General features: G+C 41.9%; 1 protein-coding gene across 1 annotated transcript; it reads right to left on the bottom strand.

Moving 5' to 3' along the window:
• Positions 1-618: 618 nt before the first annotated feature.
• sec16a (SEC16 homolog A, endoplasmic reticulum export factor) lies at positions 619-19,385 on the bottom strand. Its single transcript, XM_053339664.1, has 31 exons — positions 19,279-19,385; positions 14,820-17,185; positions 13,686-14,213; positions 13,388-13,539; positions 13,097-13,188; positions 12,819-12,936; positions 12,255-12,450; positions 10,713-10,896; positions 10,467-10,609; positions 9,869-9,930; positions 9,343-9,481; positions 9,003-9,245; positions 8,813-8,910; positions 8,637-8,718; positions 8,357-8,474; positions 8,132-8,243; positions 7,914-8,019; positions 7,635-7,775; positions 7,423-7,536; positions 6,815-7,016; positions 6,238-6,698; positions 6,070-6,117; positions 5,514-5,678; positions 5,334-5,426; positions 5,152-5,208; positions 4,907-5,027; positions 4,618-4,758; positions 4,442-4,524; positions 4,276-4,347; positions 2,363-2,431; positions 619-2,259 (listed from the first exon to the last, which is right to left on the bottom strand). The coding sequence occupies exons 2-31, from the start codon at positions 17,109-17,111 to the stop codon at positions 2,185-2,187; spliced, it is 6,507 nt and encodes a 2,168-aa protein (XP_053195639.1). The 5' UTR covers positions 17,112-17,185; positions 19,279-19,385; the 3' UTR covers positions 619-2,184.
• Between the last annotated feature and the right edge of the window lie 3,473 nt (positions 19,386-22,858).

The following is a 22,858-nucleotide window of genomic DNA, read 5'->3' on the forward strand; positions in this document are numbered from 1 at the left end:
CCTTCCAACTTTGATGATCCTCTGACTCTATTAGAGGCATTGCTAGTGGGTCAAAGTTTCATTAAAATATCTCAACATCTACTCGATAGGGTAGAACAAAATTTTGCGCAAACATTCATGATTCCCAGAAGATGAATCCTGACTTTGGTGATCCCGACTTCTCCTCTAGAAACACCATGAAGTTCACATTTGTGGTTTTGGGTGAATTCATATCTAGTGTTGGACATTCATCTACTTCACATATTTGACATGGCAACCCATTGTGGGAAAAATGTTTTGGCACAGCCTCATTTACTCAGATTTTCTCAGAGGTATCATGTGGTATCTGCCTGGCTCTGAATCTCCAACATACAATTGTGATTTCATTTCTGGATAGATTTCTTTCAGCTTCGATAATGCTAATGCCAATAATATTTTCTTTTATAGATCATCAAGGAGTTATTTTGGGTTTACATCTGCATTCATGGGTGAAGAAAAATGTGTTGTTGTGTGATTGTTTCAACCCATAAAAATACCTTTAGTCATGCATTTGAGATTTAACACATTTCTAACACTTAATGACAGTAACTTTATTTCAGAAACAAAAATTCTGCAATGAATGAAACCAATAGACATCTCTTTTCAAAGTGCTACAGGGCGCAAAAATACCTTTATTTCCATTAGTATTTACTTGTTGTATTCACTGCTTTATGTCAAGAGTTTTACACGAGGAATTCTAAAACATTGGGCAAAACAATCGCTTCTTTTCAGCAAAAGGGCAAGTTTTAAATCATTAACTTATGTCTACAAAAATCACTGAATCTGAAAATTTTTTTTTTTAGAAGCAGGGGATTTGGGATGACAAGTGATTAAAATAAAAATCATATTAGTAAACTCAAATAACAAGGAAGTATTTCGAGTACAGTTAGTTCTCATTTCACAATTTAGATAAAGATTTATTTGTTTGCAGAAGCGGCCGATACAAATGATCAGAATATGAATCCATGTCATCTTTAGTGAATCATAAATGCATTTCATCAAAGCTAATCAGAAAAAATTAGTTGCTCTCCACACACACACACACACACACACACACACACACACTTTTATGCCTACAGCTCATAAATACAATCAATCTGATATACAAATATTTGGATAGATTTATTTTTTTAGCAACATTTAAAATGCGATTTCAATCCCGATTCCTGCTGTTCTGAAGTCACCCTTTGTTTTTCGGCGATATTGTCAAATTTCTCAGGTGAGAAGTTTGAGCCTAACTTGGACGAAAAGACCCCCCGACACGTCTTTTAAAGTGAAGAAGTTGCTGACGGGCAGGAGGACATGTAAATAAATATCTGAAACGAGCAGCATCCTTAACACTGCAGACCTTCTCCAACGCTCAGGTCGCGAAGCCGAGCACGAGTGTCTCTCTCTCTCTCTCTCGCACGTCATCCAACATCCTTCCTTTTACTGGAGGGCGACTGAGGGAAAGCGAACAACACAGCAGACGATGCACTATTGACACAATTTTCATTCTCACACAAAACTGCCATCTTCAGTTGACAGAAGAACACTGAAGAACTGCAAAAATGCACATAAAAGTCCACAATATGAAATTAAAAAGGTGCTACTTCCTTTCTATCCATCACCCATCATACACACACGCACACACACACAATCAATCAATCAATCAAGGACATCTGGACTTTAGACACAAGAGGGAAAACTAAATGATGATTGTGTTAACAGTTAACAGTGTTGCGTTCGAGGGGAAGCTGGACAGCTTAGAGGAGCAACATATTTATTATACACTAAATGACGTCTACATGAAATACAGCTTGTGAATGAATGCATCCATGAATAAGCTGTTGTGTGTGAGTAAAAACCCTTTATACAACTGCCTGTTTTCTGTTCGAATGCAGGAGTAAGCCCTTCGAAGAAACACCCTGCCTGTTAAAAATAAAATAAAATAAAAAAAATACACCTGTGACGATAACTGAACTAAAGAAAAAAAGATGAGAGAGAGTGGTTAAGCTGTTTGACAAAGACCAACATGATGGAGACTGTGATTATGCTCTTCTTAGGTGCAGGCAGAAAGAAGGGTCCTTAAGACAGAGAGCAGTATGTCCATGTGCTTCATGTACTTCCAGGTAGGATATCTCTCTATCCAACAAGTCTGTTTACAATCTCTTTCTAGGATGATGTTTACTTCATCACTGGGTACTGGCGTTGACCGACCAAACGACCAGAGCGGAGTCCTCCTCCTGATGGTGCACTTGTCTGGAAAAAAAAAAAAAAAAGGAAATAAGATTGTGAAAAGAAAAGGGGAGGAGTGAGAAGGCCTTTTACAACAGGAACAGGATACTGAATGTGAAACCTTTACCTGTGCAAACTGTGCAGGGTTATAAAAGGTGACGCCTCCAGTGGGTGGAGCTCCCTGGGCAGGATGACTCTGCAAAAAAGACAAGCAGAGTTTTTGTTACTATATAATTATTTCTGTTGGCAGATAGAGAGAGAGTGGCATGGGGAGAGACATGATCATAATCATTAGTACATCATTAAGTACAAATAGCTACACTCCCAATGTCACTCTCTGCTTCAAACATATAAAACAGAAGCCAAGGAAAGAGATGAACGGTAATGGCAAAGGGGATTTGGATCCACAGTGAGGCAGCATTACAAACCACTGTTTCACTTGTTTTAGTAACCATGCAAACATTATGGTGGGTTAATGAAGCTGTGTGCTCCCATGACAACAAGCAAGGGAGTTAATAAGCAACAGTCTCCAGCATGCTTCACTCTCTGATCTGTGGCTCTAAAGTTAACTGGTGACTTTCATGAGAACTACATGGTTCACAAGTACAAACAAGACTCAGAGTCTACTAGTGTGGCTGCACTTTGGCACACCGGTGCTTGGAGCCAATTCAAACATCAGACTTGCTTAAACGCTGATACTTAGCATTTATAACAATTACCATGTTCACAATCTTAGTTTAGCATGTTAGCATGCTGATACTTGGTCATTAGGACTAGAAGAAGTACAGCTGAGGATGTTGGGAGTGTAATTAGTTTTGCAGGTATTTGCGCTTGAGCTGATTTATTCTACAAATGTTAGATAGAAAGTTAAGGGATCACTAGAGTTGGTCAAATGTAACTTGAGGGGTTTCATGAGTGTGTGTAACAAATTTCGTGGCAATCCATCCGATAGTTGGCAAGACATTTGACTCAAAACCACAAATGTTGACCTTATGGTGGTACGAGAGGAAAAGTCAGGGAATCACTAAAGTCGTTAAGATTCATCCACTTAGAATAGTAAATGTTTGCACCAATCTATCCAGTAGATATGTCACTGGATAAGTGTAATTTTTGACCTGCTGGTGGCTCTAGATGACAAGTCATGGGGTCACAATATCAGCAGGACACTGTGGTATCTGAACCAAATATCATCCAATAGTTGCTAAGAGTCAGGATCAAAGTGGTGGACTGACCGACAGACAGGCAATTGCCATTAATAGAAACACACCGCTAGCATGGCTAAAGATAATTAACAGTTTAAAATTGCTGATCATTTTCCAGGTTGAGTGATCAAATACAGATTCAGAGTTAAGTTAGTAATGCTGGAGACAGCAGGCAGGTGAGCAGGCAGACATCCTGAGGTGGATGGACGGCAAAGCTTCAGGTGCAAATGGTGAAGCGTGCTGCTAGTGATGTGTTGAGCTACAATAGGTGAGTGGCAGGCGGGTAGGGGGTGGTGGGGGTGAGAGTGGACCATTCAAGGCCCTGCTAGAGGTACCTGGTTTAAATGCTGACTCACTTCGCGTGATAAAGAACTCATTGAGCTAGAACGTGAGAGCTAAAGACAGCAGGAGGGAAATAAAAAAAAAAAAAAAGAAAACACAAACCATAAACCCACATTAATATTATTACATGCATTGGATTAGATCTGTTCCCACTATCCACCAGTTCAGAATGAAAATTAAATAGTTAGGAAGTGATGGTTCTTGTAAAAAAACAGACATGGACAGAATTAGATTAAAACAGCAAATGGAACAAAGATTTAACATTTTTTAATCAAGGCTGCGCATTTTGCATGATAATGAGGAAAAGATTTTAAGTTGACATGCATGCATGTTCTTCCATGTTCTCTTACATTAACTCACAGTCAAACAAATAAGCAAACTGCACGCGCTGGCTGTTAGGTGTCGAGCATCATGTTTCAGTGGTGGCATGATGGCACTGTGATAGCTACAGTAGCGGACTGTTACGCTGCCAGCTGGCAGGAGCAATTTGTCTTACCTCCCCAGACTGTGACCCATCAGGCACGGGAGGACCCTCTGGGGCAGGTGGTAGCAACGTCGGGTTGAACATCTGAACGGATTAAAAGTTATTTTAAGAATTAGGGCGACAATGCTTTTGCCATTAATTCACAAAGTTCACCACTACAGTACAGAGTGATACATACCTGTGGAGCAGCGCTGGTATTTGGTGAATTCTGCTCCTGATTTCCTCCTTCGCTGCCCTCCAGAGGTTGTTGATCGTCAGGAGCTGCACCAGCGATAAAGACAAATATTTCATTACTTCAATCACTGTACTGACAACCTATTTTTAGCAACTGAGACAAGATAATTTTAGACGCACCTGAACTAGGCACAAATAGGTTAGCGGGCATGGGCATCGGTGCCAGAGGAGCAAAGATGTCCACAGGAGGGGCAGGAGCTAATCCACCTGGTTGAACCGTTCTACTGGGATTCAGAACATCCACATATCTGCTCCTTGCACCTGAGAAGAAAGAAGCTGCAGGTGTGAATGCTGATTTAAAGACAATTTTTATTATGTCCTTGATCACTTTTTTCGGATTCTACTTATGCAAAGTCAAACGTGGTGTTTGTGATGCCAAAAACCATCATGAATAACCCCCCAAACTCACCTGCTTTCCTGGAGAACATGTTGACAGGAGGACCACCACCCGGAGGTGCGGCAGGTCCTCCAGGGCCAGGCATTGGACCCATTTTGGGGAACCCAGAAGGAGGTGGTGGAGGGGGCTTACTCTAACATTATTAAAAAGAAAACATCACATCAGAACTGGTTGATTTATAAAGCTTTAAGGTCAGTTTAAACAACATGTCAAGTAGACTCATTTTATTTATTTATTTATTATTTAACATTACAGACCTCCTCCTCTGGCTCGTTCAAGTCGACCCATTTCTGCTTCTGTTCATCCCACACAATCTGAAAAAAACAGAACATTGCATTTGTTGGTCATGTGTGGAAATAAATGATCAAAACCTGTGCACAAATGTTAATAGGAGTGCTAAAATCAGACATGTGCAATGCATCCAACAAGTATAACTTACAGATTTGTTTTTGTCATCTGGCAGGTGAGCCTCATTCTTCCCCTTCCTATAGAGCCAGCTAAGCCAGCTGCCACCACCGCCGCCGCCAGCGGTCTGTGTGTGAAAGACAGGAAATTGCACTGATGAACATTGTAGAGAGCTGATTAAAGATCTGAATGCTTATTGTGTGTGAATATGAACCTTTTTCGGGGAGTCTTTCTTGGCCTTCTTGGCCTCTTCTTTGCGGGGCTGCTCAGGAATAGAAGGTGGGGGTGGTGAGACCTGCTTGATAGCCGAGTTGCTCCGCTCTCTTCCACCAGAGTGAGTGGAGGACTCAGAGGTGGTGCGAGAACGGCGTCCTGAAGGCTGTAAACCAGTACACCAGCATGAGTAAGAATAACATAATGTATATTCAGCTCTTTTACACCTCGTGTAGAAAGTGCTTTATATTGTAGTGACACTATCTGATGGTGTGACAGACAAGTTTCCTCTTTTTACATTGTGTACCCATATGTCACTCTATAATTGAATTTTTGATGATGAGCTCCTAACTTTCATGCATATGCTGCCAGCTAATCATGCTGCTCTTTTTTTGTATTTAGGCATATGTAAGCAAAGATAAAGCAAAGACAATCTGCTCCACGTTGTTTCTAAAACCAAACGCTAACACAAATAAGCCATACAGAAAGATCTTTTAAAAAAATGGAAAAAGCCTCAGGTGTATTTCAGCCATTTAAAACATGTCAAACAAACGCACCATATGCATCGAAGACTGTGAAGTAGACCTGGATCGCCTTCCGGGACCCTGCAGCGCCAAAAGAGATAAACTACTAAGCATTCTCTATTGCATTTACACAGCAACACTAAAAGCACATGCTGTATGGACAAAGCACTGCGATGCTGTAGAAAGACAAAGAATACTGACCATTTGAGCCATGTGGTCATAGAAGTCCCTCTGAGGTGTGAGGGAGCTTCTGTGTGGGGAGGACGGCATCGGTTGTGCCGCCTGCATCTCTGGTGGCATGTAGGGCGACTGCTCGAAATGTGGCATGTGCCCAGGAGAAGGAGGCATGTGTTGTGGCATCTGGGGTGGCGGGTGGTTCATATGTGTAGGTGAATGCGGCATCTGAGGGGGCATATGTGGTGACATTTGGCCCATTTGAGAAGGTGGGGGACACGGCTGTTGATGAGGTCCTGGATACATTTCAGGCTGGTCGTGTTGAGGCTGGAAGGGAGGCGGGGCGAAGCCGGGATCTTGTGGAGGGTAGCCTGACATGGGGATCTGTCCTGGTGGTCCAACAGGGGGCACTGGGTAGAACTGGGGCATATCATTGTGGGGTAAGGGCTGAGGTGGGGCCATCCCATCTTGGAGGATAGAGGTGGGAGCTGGAAAAAAAAAGGTAGAAGAGATGAGATCTTTTGCATCTTGAATTAAAAAAAAGTACAGAGTGGTTAAAAACCAGAACATCAGTTTGAACACAACTAAACACACACACACACACCTGGAGGCATCAGCTGTACCCCCTGTGGTGGAGGCCCTGGTAGTAATGAGCTCATTAGTTGGTTGTCAGGGGTGGGGCCATCCAGCTCCAGCGGCATGTTGTAAGGTTCAGGTGGACTGGGCTGGTCCAAGTCAGAGCTGGGACTGCTGCAGGTGAACTGTGTAGGAGTTGCTCTGTCTGCATTGTAAGTAATCACCCCCGTCTAAAAGAGACAAGATACCAATAATTATTCAAATATGTGAAATCCATAATCTCTACATCAAATAAAAAAAGGTCAGAATTTTCCAATACAATCATTTGTGAAAAAAATATAATATCACTTCAGGAATTGGGGTCAAAAAGCAAAAAAAAGGAATGTCTACACAAGTCCTTTCTGAAATACTTTCCAAATAAAAAAAGGGAACAATAATTCATTCTGGTCCAACATCTGCAACTATTTCTACAATCAAGAGTCCAAACATGACCCTGGAAATGCATAAATAAAATAATACAACTAAGACAAATTGCTCAATTTTAAAATCCTTTGTTTGAACTTCCATTTAATTAGCACACACACACACACACAGACACACACACACACAACTACAAATACTTTGACTCCTGCTCACCCTGATCTGTCCATCCAGCTGTCGGAGGTGGATCAGCCATTCAGGCTCATTGAACAGCTCCTGCTCTGGCTTCTCTTTCAGTTGTGGGTCAAAGAACCGCAGCTTTTCAGACATCTGTCAACAAATGGTATAATTTTACATTTGTCAGAAAGCTAAACCGTTTATGTATCTGTAATGACTCTACAGAGGAGGAACAAAGAGTGAATGCATACCTGTATGATTTGGCTAATAAAAATAGGAGAGTAGTAGGATGGCTGCATGAGGACAGTCCTAGAGATAACTTCACAGTAGTGGAAGGCCTGAGCACTCAGGCCCACTTCAGCCAAGCGGCATGCATAGATCAACTTGAACACCTAATGAGAGACAAGAGAATAGTGTCATTCCTCAGGAGTACCATCTCAAAATCATGTGTTATGCCATATATACTCAGTACACATATACAAGGGACAATTTATTGGTAAATTTACTAAAGAGTAACTACAAAAACCTACCTGGAAATTAGGCAGTAAACAGGGCTGGGAGCCCAGAGACTGAGCATACTCATAGGCCTCAGTCCTTTGGATTGCTTCGTTGGTTGCAAATTGGTAAAAGGGGAAACTGAAGCAAAGAGACAAAGATATGATTACATGTGTGGAATATTTTTTCCAAGCTATTTAATTGTCATGAAAGTCCCCTTAAAACTGTGTGTGTGCCTGCTGTTGCCTCTAACCTGTGGTTGGAGCCAATCAGAACCATCTTGGTGCTCTTCTTTGTGAAAACTCCCAAACCAACTTGAGCCATCAAGTAGCAGAAGTGTGCCGCATCAATCAGCCCCTTGGAAGCTGTCACAACATAAAACGAGTGCAGACAGAATGTAAGGTGTGTGTTGCAGCCAAGCATGAAAACACTGTTTAGTTCAATCTACTGAGTTACAGCCTATTTGGGGCAATCCTACCGAGAGTGTCCCCCATGGTGGTGATTGTCCGAGTATCCAGGTCCAGGGTGTGTGTGAGGTTCGACAGCACCATGGCCAGGTGAGGGCGCCAGTCGCCCCACTTCTCCTCTCCGCAGCACTGTGTGAACACAAGAAATATCTCAACTGAACACTTGATGGTAATAAAGACATGACATTCTTGAAATACACACTTGAGAAATACCACCTAAGCAACTTCTTCAGAACAATTTAGAAAAACATAATGTGAGGTTAAAGAAAGAGGCGTCAAAACAATGCTTACAGTGGCTGATGCAGGCATCCTCCCTGACATCAGCTGGTACACTGTCTGAAGAGGGTCATTGATAGGCAAACTGTTGGCAAACCTAAGCAACAAAGAGAGACAAAATAAATTACATCTTTAAATCTGTACAAATGATCATAGAATAGCGATACAAGCAGGTTTATAAATCACTTTACCTGGTCATGACACGTGCATGTGTCCTGTTGTCCATCTTACTGGCCAACAGCAGGGCATGGCCCCAGAGACCTCCCTTCATAGCTGCTTCGAGTGCATCCTATTCCACAGACAAAATGGAACATTTTAGACTTCATAACACACTAGTTACATAAACATGAACATAACTCAGTTAAAGAGGGTATTTCTCGCCTTCTTGCGGCCAAACAGCAGCAGCTCCCTGAAGCGTTCAGTTTCTTTGCCAACGTTCTCTGGCACAGTCATGAAGGTGTCCGATAGAAGGGATAGTGGTCCAGCTCCCGGCTCCTCCTCAGCTCGTGCCAGAGGTTCATTGTTAAAATCAATCAAGTTGGCTTCATTAGGACTCTTGCCTGGCAGCCACACAGACCGATGCTCCTTCAGCAGGAGGTCAGCGATGTCTGTGCCAACCACAGTCTTAATAAAGAGACAGTGAGAAAGTTGTTTCAAGCAAATATACAAAGCATGCTTTTAATTTTGTGAGGGATTGCGAGTTACATCTGCACAGTCTTACCCCGTTCTGTCTACAGAGGAGCATAATGAAGTCCCAAAGTAGGCGAGCAGAATCTCTGTCCAAGAGGTTGTTGTCACGGGAACACTCGAGTGCTTTGTTCTGGGAGAACTTGATCACGTCCACTTTATGGGTCTCCTCTCTGATGGACAGGATGCAAGATGTGATACAGGCTGGCAGGGACTAATTAAACTAGTGCTAACTTTTAAAAAAAAAAAGGCAGCACTGATCTCAAGGCAGCAGAAAATCTTGCATGCATTTATTCGTGACATGGACACATAATTGTGGAATTATTAAGAGATCAATGTAAATGAACAGTTTGGAGAAAAATGCAGAGTGCAGTCAGATGATATTCTATATTGTTTTCACAAATAAAAAAAAAGAAACTATATAACAATTTTAAACCATTATGACTTAAGTGGGAAGAAATGGGCTAGGTTGGGGCAGAGTAATAATAAATATATAAATAATATGACCAGCGTTATCATTTTAAGGTGAGTGAGGGATAAAAATGGCAGAACACACTTACTTAACAAGAGGTCCAGGGAAGCTTCGCAGTTCTGCCTGGTCCTGGGTATCCTGCAGCATGGTCTGCAAATACACAAACAGTTCAAAATTATACTTTATGCTGACTTTACACTGTACTTCTATAGTCTGAAGGAGTCATGGTGCTAAATTTGAGTGATTGTCAGTGTTATGTTTACAGGTGTAACAGGGTGTTTAGTATCTAGCACTCATTTTAAGTGTAAGATCAGATCATTTGGTTATAAATCCTAAATTTGTCTGTATTTATCGTGTCCTGGTCAAAATAAACCATACATTTTCTGAAAGGCTCATCAGCCATTTCCAATTTCAGTATGTTAAAATACAGCTTGGTCTGTTAGATGTGGCCAAGCCAGGATAATAATCATACTCTTTTAACATCCCTTATTTGAACATAGTAGGACAGGCGTGTAGTTTAAGGGTACCCAACTCTGTTGTGCTTTCCACTTATGATCAAAATGCTGTAACAGAAACATTAACTCCTTTTTTACTGTCTCATTAGCTTTTAATGAAATCATCCTTCTACAACACACTGGACAAAAACTACACTATGACATTTAAATGTAATCTGATAGAAAATGTACCTCCAAGTTGTGAATATCAACGAGAGCAGGCTGCCCAGCTGAGGGGAGATTAGGCAGAACTTGGACCAGATGACCACCGGGTCCAAAGCGGGCACAACGATGGGGTATGGTGAACTTCTCTGGGGTTGCAGGACGAGGGGGAGCTAGGGGAAAAATCAGTTTGGATAAGAGCAGGATAGATAAAAGCAGGAACCAGTGCTGTCCATGAAATGGCAACTTTGTTGAAGCTAGGGATTGTGTACTTACGTTGTTCAGGGGCGTTCCAGGTGCTATCTGCATTGTACTCAGAGGGAAACATGTACTGACTGCAGTTCTGTGCAGGGTCAGTCTGGTCTGGATAATGTACATAAGAGTAGTCCACAGCCATAGTGGATGCTGTGGTGTCATAGACTGCTGACACTAAGTCAGGCTGGCTCCTGTACACCTGGCTCTGAAGAGAGGGAGGACAAGCAGATATAATAATCAGATAGGAAGATACATAAAGCCAGTTTATGAACTTAAAAATTGCAAGAGAGCAGAATTAGCTATCCGTTAAGTGTGATACATCTCGGTGAGTACTGATTTGTTCATTCTGGATGAAGCCATGATCACAGGGTTCAAAATAACTTATGTCAACTGGCAAACTGGCTGGTGTATTTTAAAATTTTACCAGACATTCAATAGATTACCACTGTTTTTTTTTGCTAGGAAGTGAAGCAAATCTACTATCCACTTGCATTTGGCTGGTGCTAATTTTAAGCCCTGCATGATCAGCATTCATATGATTGGCTGAGTGTTGATCATGTGACTGCTGTTAAAAGGTGAGTTGGGAACCAACCAACATGCACTGGAACAATAGATTTAAGAAAATAAGTCTGATTTTATGTGCGCTCCTACATTGTAACTTGCTTTCATTTTTATTACATTGAGCTCCCAGTATTTCTACACTTTACACACTTTCGTCACTGTTAAACAATCAGTGATTACCAGTGAATGTTTTCACACTGCGAGTGAATGATTGGTAAAGTTCTCCTCAATGATGAACAGAAAAGAGACTTCTAGGTCTTATTCATACGTCTGTTATGAACATAAAAAATTACTAAAGCGTCCGAAAAAGCAGCTTAAATTGCTTTAACATGTTTCAGCAAATTGAGTTCCGCAGTTAATCACATCATAGGTTTTAGTGTTTAAAATTAAATCCAATTAAATGTCATATGTTCTGGCTCCGCTGGTCTTTTACAAGTCCGAACCTTTTAGTTGAATTCATGTCTTTTGCTCAAGAGTAACCCAAACTAAAACTGGATTGATTTATTTTTAGTGCCCAAACTTGTATTTTATGTGGTGTAAGTACAGGTAATAGATAAGTAGGTAATATATAAAAATGTCATTGTGATAATTACACCGAGAGATCATATTAATTTGTCAATAAACTGCATATTCTTACCTGTAATCATAATTATATCAACATTCTTTCATTAGGCCTAGAAATATGACAAAGTGAGGTATTTTTAACTGAAAATTGGTTCAGGGATTCACCCTGAGAGGCTGTCAAGTCAGTAAAGAGAGGTTTTCCTATTCCTTCTTAGGATGAAAGGTTATGTTATTGGTTGCGTTTACGAGAGAAAAGAGTGCTGGTGTCAAATAGAGACAAAGCAGGTGGTGAAGCCTGCAAGAACTGTATTTTTTTACATGACAGGCCTTAACGTAACTTGTATGTATGTATGTGTGTGTGTGTGTGTGTGTGTGTGTGTGTGTGTCAATGAGCCAGATAATACCGTCAACGCATACAAGAAACTTCTGCACATGTACCTGTTGAGACCGTGAGCTGAAGCTGCTTCGTCTGCTGTGCTGGCTCCGGGAGCTGTGCACACTGTGTGCCGACTGCTCGCTGTGGATGCTGCGTCGGTCAAACTCATCTCCACACATTTCACCACCACGGTACTCATCATCAAAACTGGCATCATAACCAGGATAGTACATCCACTGGTTTTCGTAGCCTTCTTTCCTGTGAGAGGAGTGCAAAGTGTTTTTTTAGTTTTTTTTAATGAAGCAATTTGACAAAACTAACTGTTGAATTGTGGCATGTAGTCCATAAAATGTTATAAATGTCACAAACACATCAGAAGTAAAACATTTGAACTAAACTAAAAGTGCTTAGTTACTGATTTGTCAGCCTTAAACTTCTGTCTTAAGTCCATTTTCAAATATACATGCTCAGTATAAATTAAGGGGAACTATAAACCATAACAGCACAGACGTTACTACAACAACACATTCTTACACAATTCTATTACCAAATGTGCTTCAATGTAGCAGCAACAACTTCATTCACATGGGCCACTTAAGAGTGTGAAAATTGTCTTCTCTACATACCTGCCAGTATACGGACGCTGATTATAGTAGCCTTCTCTGCCTCTGTAGGCGTCATCATACCAGTAGGACTGATCATAGTATCCTCTGTATCGAGGGTCATACTGTCCATAGTTGTATCCTTTCAACAGAAAAGAGGGACATTCATATCCAAAAACATTTATACACACAGAAAGATTAATGTGTTTTGGGAACTAACTCTTTTTACAATAAATTCAGAGAATAAAAAGAGGAAAATGCATTTAGACATAGACAATAGCTTTCAACTATATGGCTCATACCTGCATAATTATAGTGCTTGGCGTATTCTGCATAATCCGCATAACTATAGGCACTTCGGTTTGGTCTGGGGTAATTCTCAGGATAGCCTTGCCTACAAGAGAAAGCATATAAAAAGGTGAACTTTACAGGTCGACTGGATTCCCAAACTAGTTTTCAATATCTTCTTAATTAAGAGAGACAGATAAAAACTGCATTAAAAAAGAAAAGACTGAAATGAAAGCGATGCAGACTTGACATACAATAATTCTCGCAATGAAAATGGTGTTCAACTGTGAAACAGTTTCACTGACCTGGATGAAGGCCTGTCAGAGTACTGACTGGTTCTGGAGCTGGGTCGCTCTGGCTGAGGCTCCCTGTACTGGTAGTTTGGATCACGGTAGGCTGGGTTCTGCCCTTCATATCTTCCATACCAAGGATCTGCTCTGTTCCTGTACTGACCATCCTGAAATATAAAAACATAAATGAGGGACTTTCTGTACATTGATTTAAACTTGATATTTTATATTTCAGCAGTTAATCATTATGCTTTTTCAAATGTACATCTATAGATAATAGCTGCTAATGTAAAGAAAAAGAATTTCCACGTACATAATATTGCTGTAGCCTAGGATCCCCAGGTTGAGGTGGGTACTGGCCAGGAGGATAAGGTGCTCTGCCATCCGGGTATTCTCCATAGTTACCATAATAACCTCCATACACTTGCCCTGGCACTGCAGGATGGGGCCCGTAGCTGTGCTGGCTGCCCGCAGAGGAGGGTGGTCGAGGTGGCTCTGTAGGAGCGGGCTGGGAGGCCCCCGGAGGAACTGGCCCCTGAGGCCCTGGAGGGCCTGGAGCAGCAGTAGGAGGGACACTCCCTGCAATGGGCGGCCCCTGCGCTGGAGGTGGATAATGGCCAGGGGGATGTTGTGCTCCACTCACTGGAACAGGAGGAGCATCATTTTGTCCCTGTGGTGCAGCCTGAGAATCTGATGTCTTAGGAGGTTCAGTTTGTTGCTGCTGTGAAACGGCAGCTGCTTGGGAGGGTGCTGGTGGTACCTGTGGGGTAGATAAAGAGGCCGGGGTCTGGACAGGGGCATTCCCTTCCACTCTTAACCCCTGTTGAGCATCTTTGGTGACCTGTAAGTAAAATCCATTACTAGATTGTGGAGACTCGTGTAAAGAAGAGGGATGGCCAGATGCTTGGTTTTGAGTTTGTGATTGGTGCATAGAAAAATCAAGCAGTTCATAATTTGATGGTTGATTATGATTAGAGACAGTAGCAGTCATGAGAGAAGCTTGTGGATTAACTTGAAGAGCAGAGTGGCTGTCTCCAGCCAATGATTGGCCCCTGGAAAGAGGAGGGCGGACAGGCTGAGAGTGCGGCGGAGGTGTGATTTCTGATGTTGCTGCTTCTGTGTTGTCTCGAGTAAGATTGAGTGGAGCCTGGTTAGAGGCCGAAGTACTGAAGTTCATTGGACCAGGTGCAAAGAGTGGATTCTGATTAGGGGCTACTAAAGGTGGCTGAGAGGGACTGGCACCCTGCCCCTGTGGGAGTGATCTCACAGGTGGGGTAGTTTCCCTAAGGCTACTTTGACTGGCTGCTTGAGCATGAGTACTGGGGGTAATCACATTGTAATTGGACACCGGTGGGGCAATCAAAACAGGCTGATGGAGCGAGTCGGCCACCAAGAGAGACGCATAGCCCAGGTTGCCTTGGGAGTCAGCTGGCTCGGCCTCACTCACCTTTGGTGGGTTTTCTAGGTTCTCTGAATGTTGCTGTGATGTTGGTGGGATTCGCTGTGAAGGCTGGAGGTCCAATGGGCCATCCTCTGGAGGCTGGATGACATCAGCACTGGGCTCTCGTAAAGGGGCAAGAACTGTCGGAGCAGCAGGAGCTAGAAGAATGTTAGCGCTTAAGCTAGCAGGATCATTCTGAGCCCACAGAGTTGTGGCAGGGCTCTCACAGGGCCGACTGGCAACATAAGCACGGGATGAAGGTCGGGAGTGAGAATGAACCACTGGATGCGTCGGATGGGGTATACCACTTGCAGCCCCAGCAGGTAAGGGATGTCCTGGCCCATAGATATTTTCCATATTATCTGGTGGCTGCTCCAGGTTGCCAGGTACAGAATCGCCGCCACCCTCGGCTACCATTTTTGCCCTATCAACTTCAACAGGACGCACTCCTACCCCATGTGAGCGCACAGGTTCAAAAGAGCTGTTAGCACTGGCCTGAAAGATACCGGTTGGTTTTGGGGGGCTAGGTGTATGAGGCCACATCTGCTCCACGGGGCTCTGTTGTGCACCCGTATCTCCAGCTGGGGAAGTGTCAATCTGTTCAAAGTAGCCTCCAGCAGCAGCGGAAAGGTTAGCTTCATCAGTGAGACGAGGGCTTTCCTGCTGAATAAAGGTACCTACTACCCCCTGGTGTCGACGAGTGCTGGTTCCAGTTCCACTTCCATGGCTCATGTTGCTGTAGTTGGAGGACACGCTGGCAGATCTTATTGGTCGTGGAATAGAATCTGGAGTCTCTAAGTTAGGACCTGCTTCAAATGTGTCTATTACATGGACAGCAGCAGCAGGAGCAGGAGCAGGAGCAGCAGCAGCAGGAGGGCTGCCATGGGTTTCACTAGGTAATACCTCCATGTTTGGGACACACTCCAAATTCTCCACATGGTCGTATTGGGAATCTGGGGGCTTTTGGGTATTTCCTTGTGATGCATGATTACCATCAATCATGTACGGTAGGTGTGACTGATCTTGCACAGAAGCTCCTTGATAATCCAGAAGAGCGTCTGCATGGCCAGTGTAGGCTTGTGGAGCAGCTTGTGGGTTACTGTGATGCTGAAAGGATTCAGGGACACCATTCACTGCCTTATTTCTGTCTCCAGCCAGTGTTTCCTCATTTTCCACATCATTATCTTTGAAGAACATTGAGATTGTACCAGACTCCTGAGAGTACGGAAGTGGGGCAGGAGCAGGACTAGGCCCAGGCCCAGCGTTGGATCCATGTTGCGATCCAGGAGAGTCATGCTGGGGCAGAGGCTGAGGCTGAGGTTGAGGTGGGCCAAAGCCAGTTCCCATTTGGTGGTAACCAGAGTCCTGTGGAGGTTGGTTGAACCAAGACTCATGGGGTGCAGAGCTCTGACTGAAGTAATTCTGAGTTTGGAAATGAGAGTTATGCGGCTGAGGTGCATTTGGATCGGGCCATTGAGAGCTAGGGGCATTTAAAGGGTTCTGGGGAGGAAGGGTAGCCTGGGTGTGGGAATGTCCATGTTGTGTCGGGGGAGTAGGGGCACTGTGATGGGGTGAAGGGGTGTGGGAGGGGTACACCGGGTTCTGTGGTGGCATATTAAAAGGCTGTGATGGAGGATCACTTGTGGGCTGGAAATAGTTCTGAACTGAAGGGGGGCGACTTCCGTGATCAGGGGCCCATTGAGAAGAGGAGGCGGTGGGAGGCACTGGCTGGAAGGGCACAGGCTGAGGAGGAGGCTGTCCTCGAAAATCCTGGTTCAAAGGTGTCTGACTAGGAGCTGGGGGTGAAGCCACAGGTTGGGGCTCGGTGGCCATGGGTGGCATCTGTTCTCTTGAATTAAAATAGCCCTGCTCAGTATGTGGGGAGGCGTATCCTGTAGGACTTGGTGCTGGGTAGACACCAGGTGATGCTGCACCGTGAGGGTTGAACAAGGTCACCCCTGGCAGAGAGGACTGTGGCGGACCAAGTGGAGCAGCAGGGACACCATCCAGTGCGTGTGGTTGTGGAGGCAGACCTGAGCCAGCCTGAGAGTACATGGTGTTGGGTGGGGCTTGCATTGGTGGAGGGTTGCTGTTTGGTATTGTCGGGGGTCCACCTGCGGCCATAGGGGGAGGAGCTCTGACAAAAGCAAAAGGGTCTGTCATGGGTTGGGTAGCAGGTGGCACTGAGGCTGCGGCTGCTGCTGTATGCTTGTGAGGCCGAGTCCTGCGGAACATATTAGGCCCAGAAGGAGGAGGGCCAGAGGCTCCGGGAGTTCCAGTCCGAGGTGGGGGCTGCATGTCTGCAGAGCTAAGAGGTCCGAGGACCAGGTCACTCTACAAGCTGTCACTGAAGAGGCTGAAGTCAGGCGTGGCTGGATAAAGAAAAGACAATGAGTCAGGTGATTAACATAAAGTAACACTGCTGCCTCACTGATGGTCTTTACCACACCTTTATTTGTGTAGTAGTCAATGATCCTATTTAAACCAACGTACAACGTGGCACTTTCAACGTGAACTCTTTTATATTACACCACGCAAACACATAAAAATACTACACTGAATAAGACACAAGTGATTGAAATAGATGACATTTCTGCCTATATCAAGGTATCGTGGTTTTGACTTTAAAAGCGCGTCTTATTCAAACAATAAGAACTATATCATATAAAAACATTTCTGAAATTATGCAGGTAAAAATCTAATTAAGCATTTCATATATTAAGAAGAAAAAAAATCAGTTATTACCCATACTCATAATTTAACATTACTGAAACAGGTCATTTCTGAGTGTGGCTCGACTATGTATTAATACAACACCTGCCTCAGGATCACCTACAGATTTTGCAAGGTGGTAATTATGAATGCGGTGGCTTCTACAAACATTTAACAGAAGAGCCTGTTGCCACTGCAGCTATGGCTATTTCTTGAGTTGAGACAGCAGGATAACAGCTGATCCTTTCAGATAAAGAGAATAATGATTTTATAATTGAACTGAGTAGCACAGACACTAGACTCTAAAATGCATTATTGTTAATTTTTTTAAACAGGGACGGGCTGTTGGTGTCCTGTTGGTAAACACTTTATTTATTGATTGTTGTTAACGTTATTGGCAAGTCATTTTAGTAAAGATGCCATAAATCCAAACCTGTGATCGTAAAAAAACAAAACTGCTGACTGTGCCCTGATTAGATTATTTCTGCCTTTCAGATACAGACTCATCTGTCAGAGGGGGAAGTTAAAGGGAAGCTAACACAGACTGACATGGAGCATTTGCAATGTTTAAGAAGGCAGGCAATTAGCAGAAAGAGCTAGAAAGGCAAGTTGCCAGATGCCTACTACCATCTGATACGTGAACCCGGATCTTTAAAGCGCAAAAAAGGTTATAAATTAATCAAGAAACGTGAACTAACATTAGCAATAACAATGACGCTAGCTTCCGATTCAGCGTAAAGGGGCATGTTGAGGGGAAATATAAATACTGATGTCAAGCAGTTGATTCTTCGTTTTTTCATCACTTACACTTAAAAAAAACAGTGTTTGACAAGCCTTAACGCACTTTGATGCAGTCTGGGTGGAGAAATATCAGTGAAATTGCCCCTTTCCCCTCATATTTCACAAATAAAATAAAAGTTTCATAAATTTGAAATTGTATTTAATGAGACATTAGAGTCTCCTTAGCAAACTATTCCAGGTTTGACAAATATAACCACCGTGAGTTTTATGTATGCTGGATATGAGGGGGGAAAGCCAAAATCATCCTTTCCTTTCTGTTTTAATAAGCAAACAAATAGGGATTTGACAAACTGAAAGTTGATTTAATCAGCCGGCTACGATGTCTAACACTGTTCTATGATAGTAAGTGGTGAAAAAAATGGAGAATTAGATGCTAAATAACAATATTGTTAAGCTTAACTTTACCCTTCAAGCCCGAATCGGAAGCTAACTTCAACATTAAAACTAAAGCTCATACAGATTGTCTCTTGCATAGAAAACGCTACCGACTTCTTCATCTATATTATTAAAAAACACTTGTTGAAAATCAACCCGGCAGCTGACTCTCAAAATTAAGTTTAAGGTTACACATGAAGCTTCCCTCCGAGCAGAGGTCCATGTTTGAGCTAACGGTGCCGCTGCATTAATCTACATGTCCTCTTGAGCACTGATGTCCACAAAGTCGCCCTATTATACCCCGAATCAGGGACTCCTAAAAGCAAGCAAAGCCAACAAATGACTTTCCCCCCGTTTTAATACACATACAACACCTACAGAGAGGGGCTTTCACCGAGCGGTCACAGGTCGTCGAGGATATTTTAACAGGTTCAGTGCCTGTTCGGCTAACGTTAGCATTGCTAGCTAACTAGCCTACGTGCTGACTACAGGGATAACAGTTTAATATGTGCCACAGACGCGAGATTGAACCGCTAAAATGAAAACATGGTAAACGATGGTATAGATTTACTCTTACCCGATGTAGGAAATGTGTACAGATATAAATATATTCTTACAAATGAGCCGGACAGTGCGTCTGACACACCGCCACCATCTTCAATGAACACATCCTACTAGGCTACGTGTACAAGCAGCGTCACGGGCCAAACAACGGCTGCGTCATCAAGGGGCGGGGCTTCTTCTTTAAAGGTCCATTCTGTGTATTTATCTGGATTAATAAATACATATCTAATAATAATAATAATAATAATAATAATAATACGTTGTATTTGAAGGCGTCTCTCTGGGAACTCGAGGACACCGTAATTAATAAACAAAACAGTAAATAATAAACAAAACAATACAGTACAATACAGACTACGGTGAGGTAGTGCAGTTCATGTGAAGTGGGGTATGCAAGTCTGAATAGGTGAGTTTTTAGCCTTGATTTAAAGAGAGGGAGAGAGTCCAGGTTCCTGATGTCCGGTGGAAGTGAGTTCCAGAGTCGGTTTCTGGGTTACTTTGGAAATGTAATAGGTTAAAGATTACTAGTTACCCCATTTCAAATGTAATAAGTAATGCACATATTTCAATTACTTAATCAAAACAATGTAACTTATTACATTTAATTACTTTTCTAATTTTCTAAAGAATATTTTCGCTTATGTTCAGGTGTTTTTCATGGATACTGACATGATTTATAAGGGAGATAATTTCTTACAAAGCAAGATTTATGTCTCATTTGAAAATGTATTCATTCATGTAGATTTTGGAATAAAAAATAAAGATATTTTATGAAAAAAGTCAAAATGGGCTTAACCACTTAATACACGCCCCTGTTTTTTATGCTGTTAGCCTAAACGACATGCCCAAGTTGTGAGCAGCACAGATCCCACATAGTTTGAGACTCAGAGATGTGTCTGGTATCATTGGAAAGGAAACACTCTCAGGATTCTTGTAAACGTGTCTGTGTGATTATGTGACTTACTGACAAAGAGTGGCAGAGGTTACAATGATGGGGTTGTTTACTCGCCCATAGGTTTGCCTTTACAATGACATGTGTACAGACATTCAGGGACCTCTCACCGGGATATAGACACAATGAGGCCACAGCCACAGGTCTTGGCTTCATGCAGTCCAAATCAATTTGGAGTCAAAAGACCAAAAGATGAATTTTTCAGAATTATTTTTCAACAGGTATGTCCATGCGTTTTCCTCAGGTCCTTTTTGGAGACTACAAATGGACACTTGGTTACCAAAGCTGTATAACCGCAATCAAACACCTATAACTTCACAACCCCTTTGCCTACAATCAAAATCTTGGTCTCTAATGAAAGCTGACGCCATATTATTATTATTATTATCATTATTATTATTATTATCATTATTATTATTACATATAACCATATTTTTTTGTTTGGCCAAACTTAATAGCTTAGTGTCATACACCGTTGGAAACCTCTGACTATTGGCTAAAAGGTTATCAACTTCATTTCACCGAATATTTCCATAGGCTAGAACAGCAGTCAATCAAAGCCATGTCGTCATTGTTGTCGGTCACATGTCCTCATTGGCTTTGGAGACATGTACTGCCTAATCCTAAACACCGATTGGCTTGTGTGTGGTGTCGTCAGAAGCAGAAGAGGCTCACGGTCGTCGTACATCTAGTCACGTGTACTCTGAGATGGACGTGCAGGTCAGGAAATGACGTAAACGGACCGCATATGGTTTGTTATTTGTGTTATTACGTTACGTGTTGGACTAAATACATGGACATATTGAGGAAAGTATTCCGGTTTTATGGAAACGGATTTCATATTTCACAAGAATGGATATTTGGCGAGCTGTACAGAAAGTCCTGAGTCATAAGATGATCGTTGTGGATAAACGGAAGACTTTGAAGGTATGTAGGCATTATAGCTTTTCTTACTTAGCTCAGGGGCTAGCCGAGCTAATCGCTAATACTATTACGGCTGTGAGCAACCATATAAGTCGTGAGTGGTCTTGAATGAATCAGGACAATCTAAGCTTTCCAACGATGTACGGCATGAATATATATGTTTATGGGTTGGTGTTTAAAACATCCAGAAGAACTTGTGGCTACCTCCTAACATCCGCCCCGTCCCGTAGACGGAACAGCGTGCGTTAAGTGGTTCTAATTGGTACCGCGACACAATTAAAACCCATGTGTGCTCCAAATAAGGTCCACATCATGATTTATTTACTCTCTCTCTATATATAAATATATTGATTTCAAATAATTAAAATACCACTGTATGTAGCTACCTCTGTAGTCATCAACATTTTCATAAGTAACTGCAATTTAATTGCCCAAATATTTTTTCTCAGTTACTGTAACGGATTACAGTTACATTTATTTTGTAATTAAATTATGTAAATTACATTTAACTAATGATGTAGTTATTCCCAAACACTGCCAATATTTAACACAATGAAATAATAATAGTAAAACTTACAGTACATCACCACCACCAAACACTAAATATAAGCTTCAATTATCAGCTTTTTGGCAATATCAATAAAAACAGAAAATATGTAAGCTTCATAAAAGTAGAATTTATGGAATTGCATTAGATTGCACAGGTGTTCCTAATACAGTGCTCAGTGTGTGTAATTCCAGTATATTTGTTAGCTGTTTACAAACACCAAATGTTTTTGTTCCATGTAGTCAGGCAAATTGGAATCCAGATGGAAACCTGAATCAGATTTTTTTTTTAAATATATAAAACACAACAGATGAGTAAAGGGGGATCAAAATTATATTGATTGTCAGTGTTTACTCTTAGGCCTGGTTTCCGAGATACAAAGGAAGTTAACATAGTATAAATTATCTTTTCTAACTGCTGTGTAGGGTACTGAAAGTTACACAGTGGTTTCAAAAAAGGGAAATGTTGAAATGTCAAGCCATACCCCAGACCCTGTTCTCAAAGAGTGGACATGTACAGTTCGTTAGGTGCGTGCCAAAATATGTCTGCCTGAAGAGTTGTCCGCAATGAAATGCTAAGTTTGTCATGTCATGGATAGGCTACACTTTATTAAAAGACTTAAATGATCCCAAAGGATTTTAAGTGTTGCAATAGCTCAAAGCACAGGTACAGGAACAGAATACAGGTAAGCAGAAAACAAATAAATCAGGTTTGAAAGATATACACTACATTATGCTATAACCATGTACATAAAGGAAATGTATGTGCAAAACCAATCTAGCAGTTTCCTGATATGGGATATTGTAGATATGGTATATTTATAACATATATTTATGTAGACTTATACATTTGTTTTGTGCATAATATATGTGTAAATATGAATTTAATATAAGCTGGTAATTCTACATATCTGAGATATATACATTTATTCAATGAGATAACAGAATCCAATAGAAGAATTTAAAAAAAAAGATTCACATTTCACATCAGTGTACATTGGAGAGTAATGATATGCTGCATATGAAACAAAAGATTACAGTAAACTTATGTAATTCTTTATACTGTAGTCCTACAGATAACAGCCAAAACACTAAAAGATAAGAGTCAATAACATTTGGGATGAAGACATGTGAACATGACATTCGTCCACTGGGAGGCACTATAGTGTTA

This window comes from Scomber japonicus, chromosome 19, assembly GCF_027409825.1.
Source record: "Scomber japonicus isolate fScoJap1 chromosome 19, fScoJap1.pri, whole genome shotgun sequence".
NCBI classification, from domain to species: Eukaryota; Metazoa; Chordata; class Actinopteri; order Scombriformes; family Scombridae; genus Scomber; species Scomber japonicus.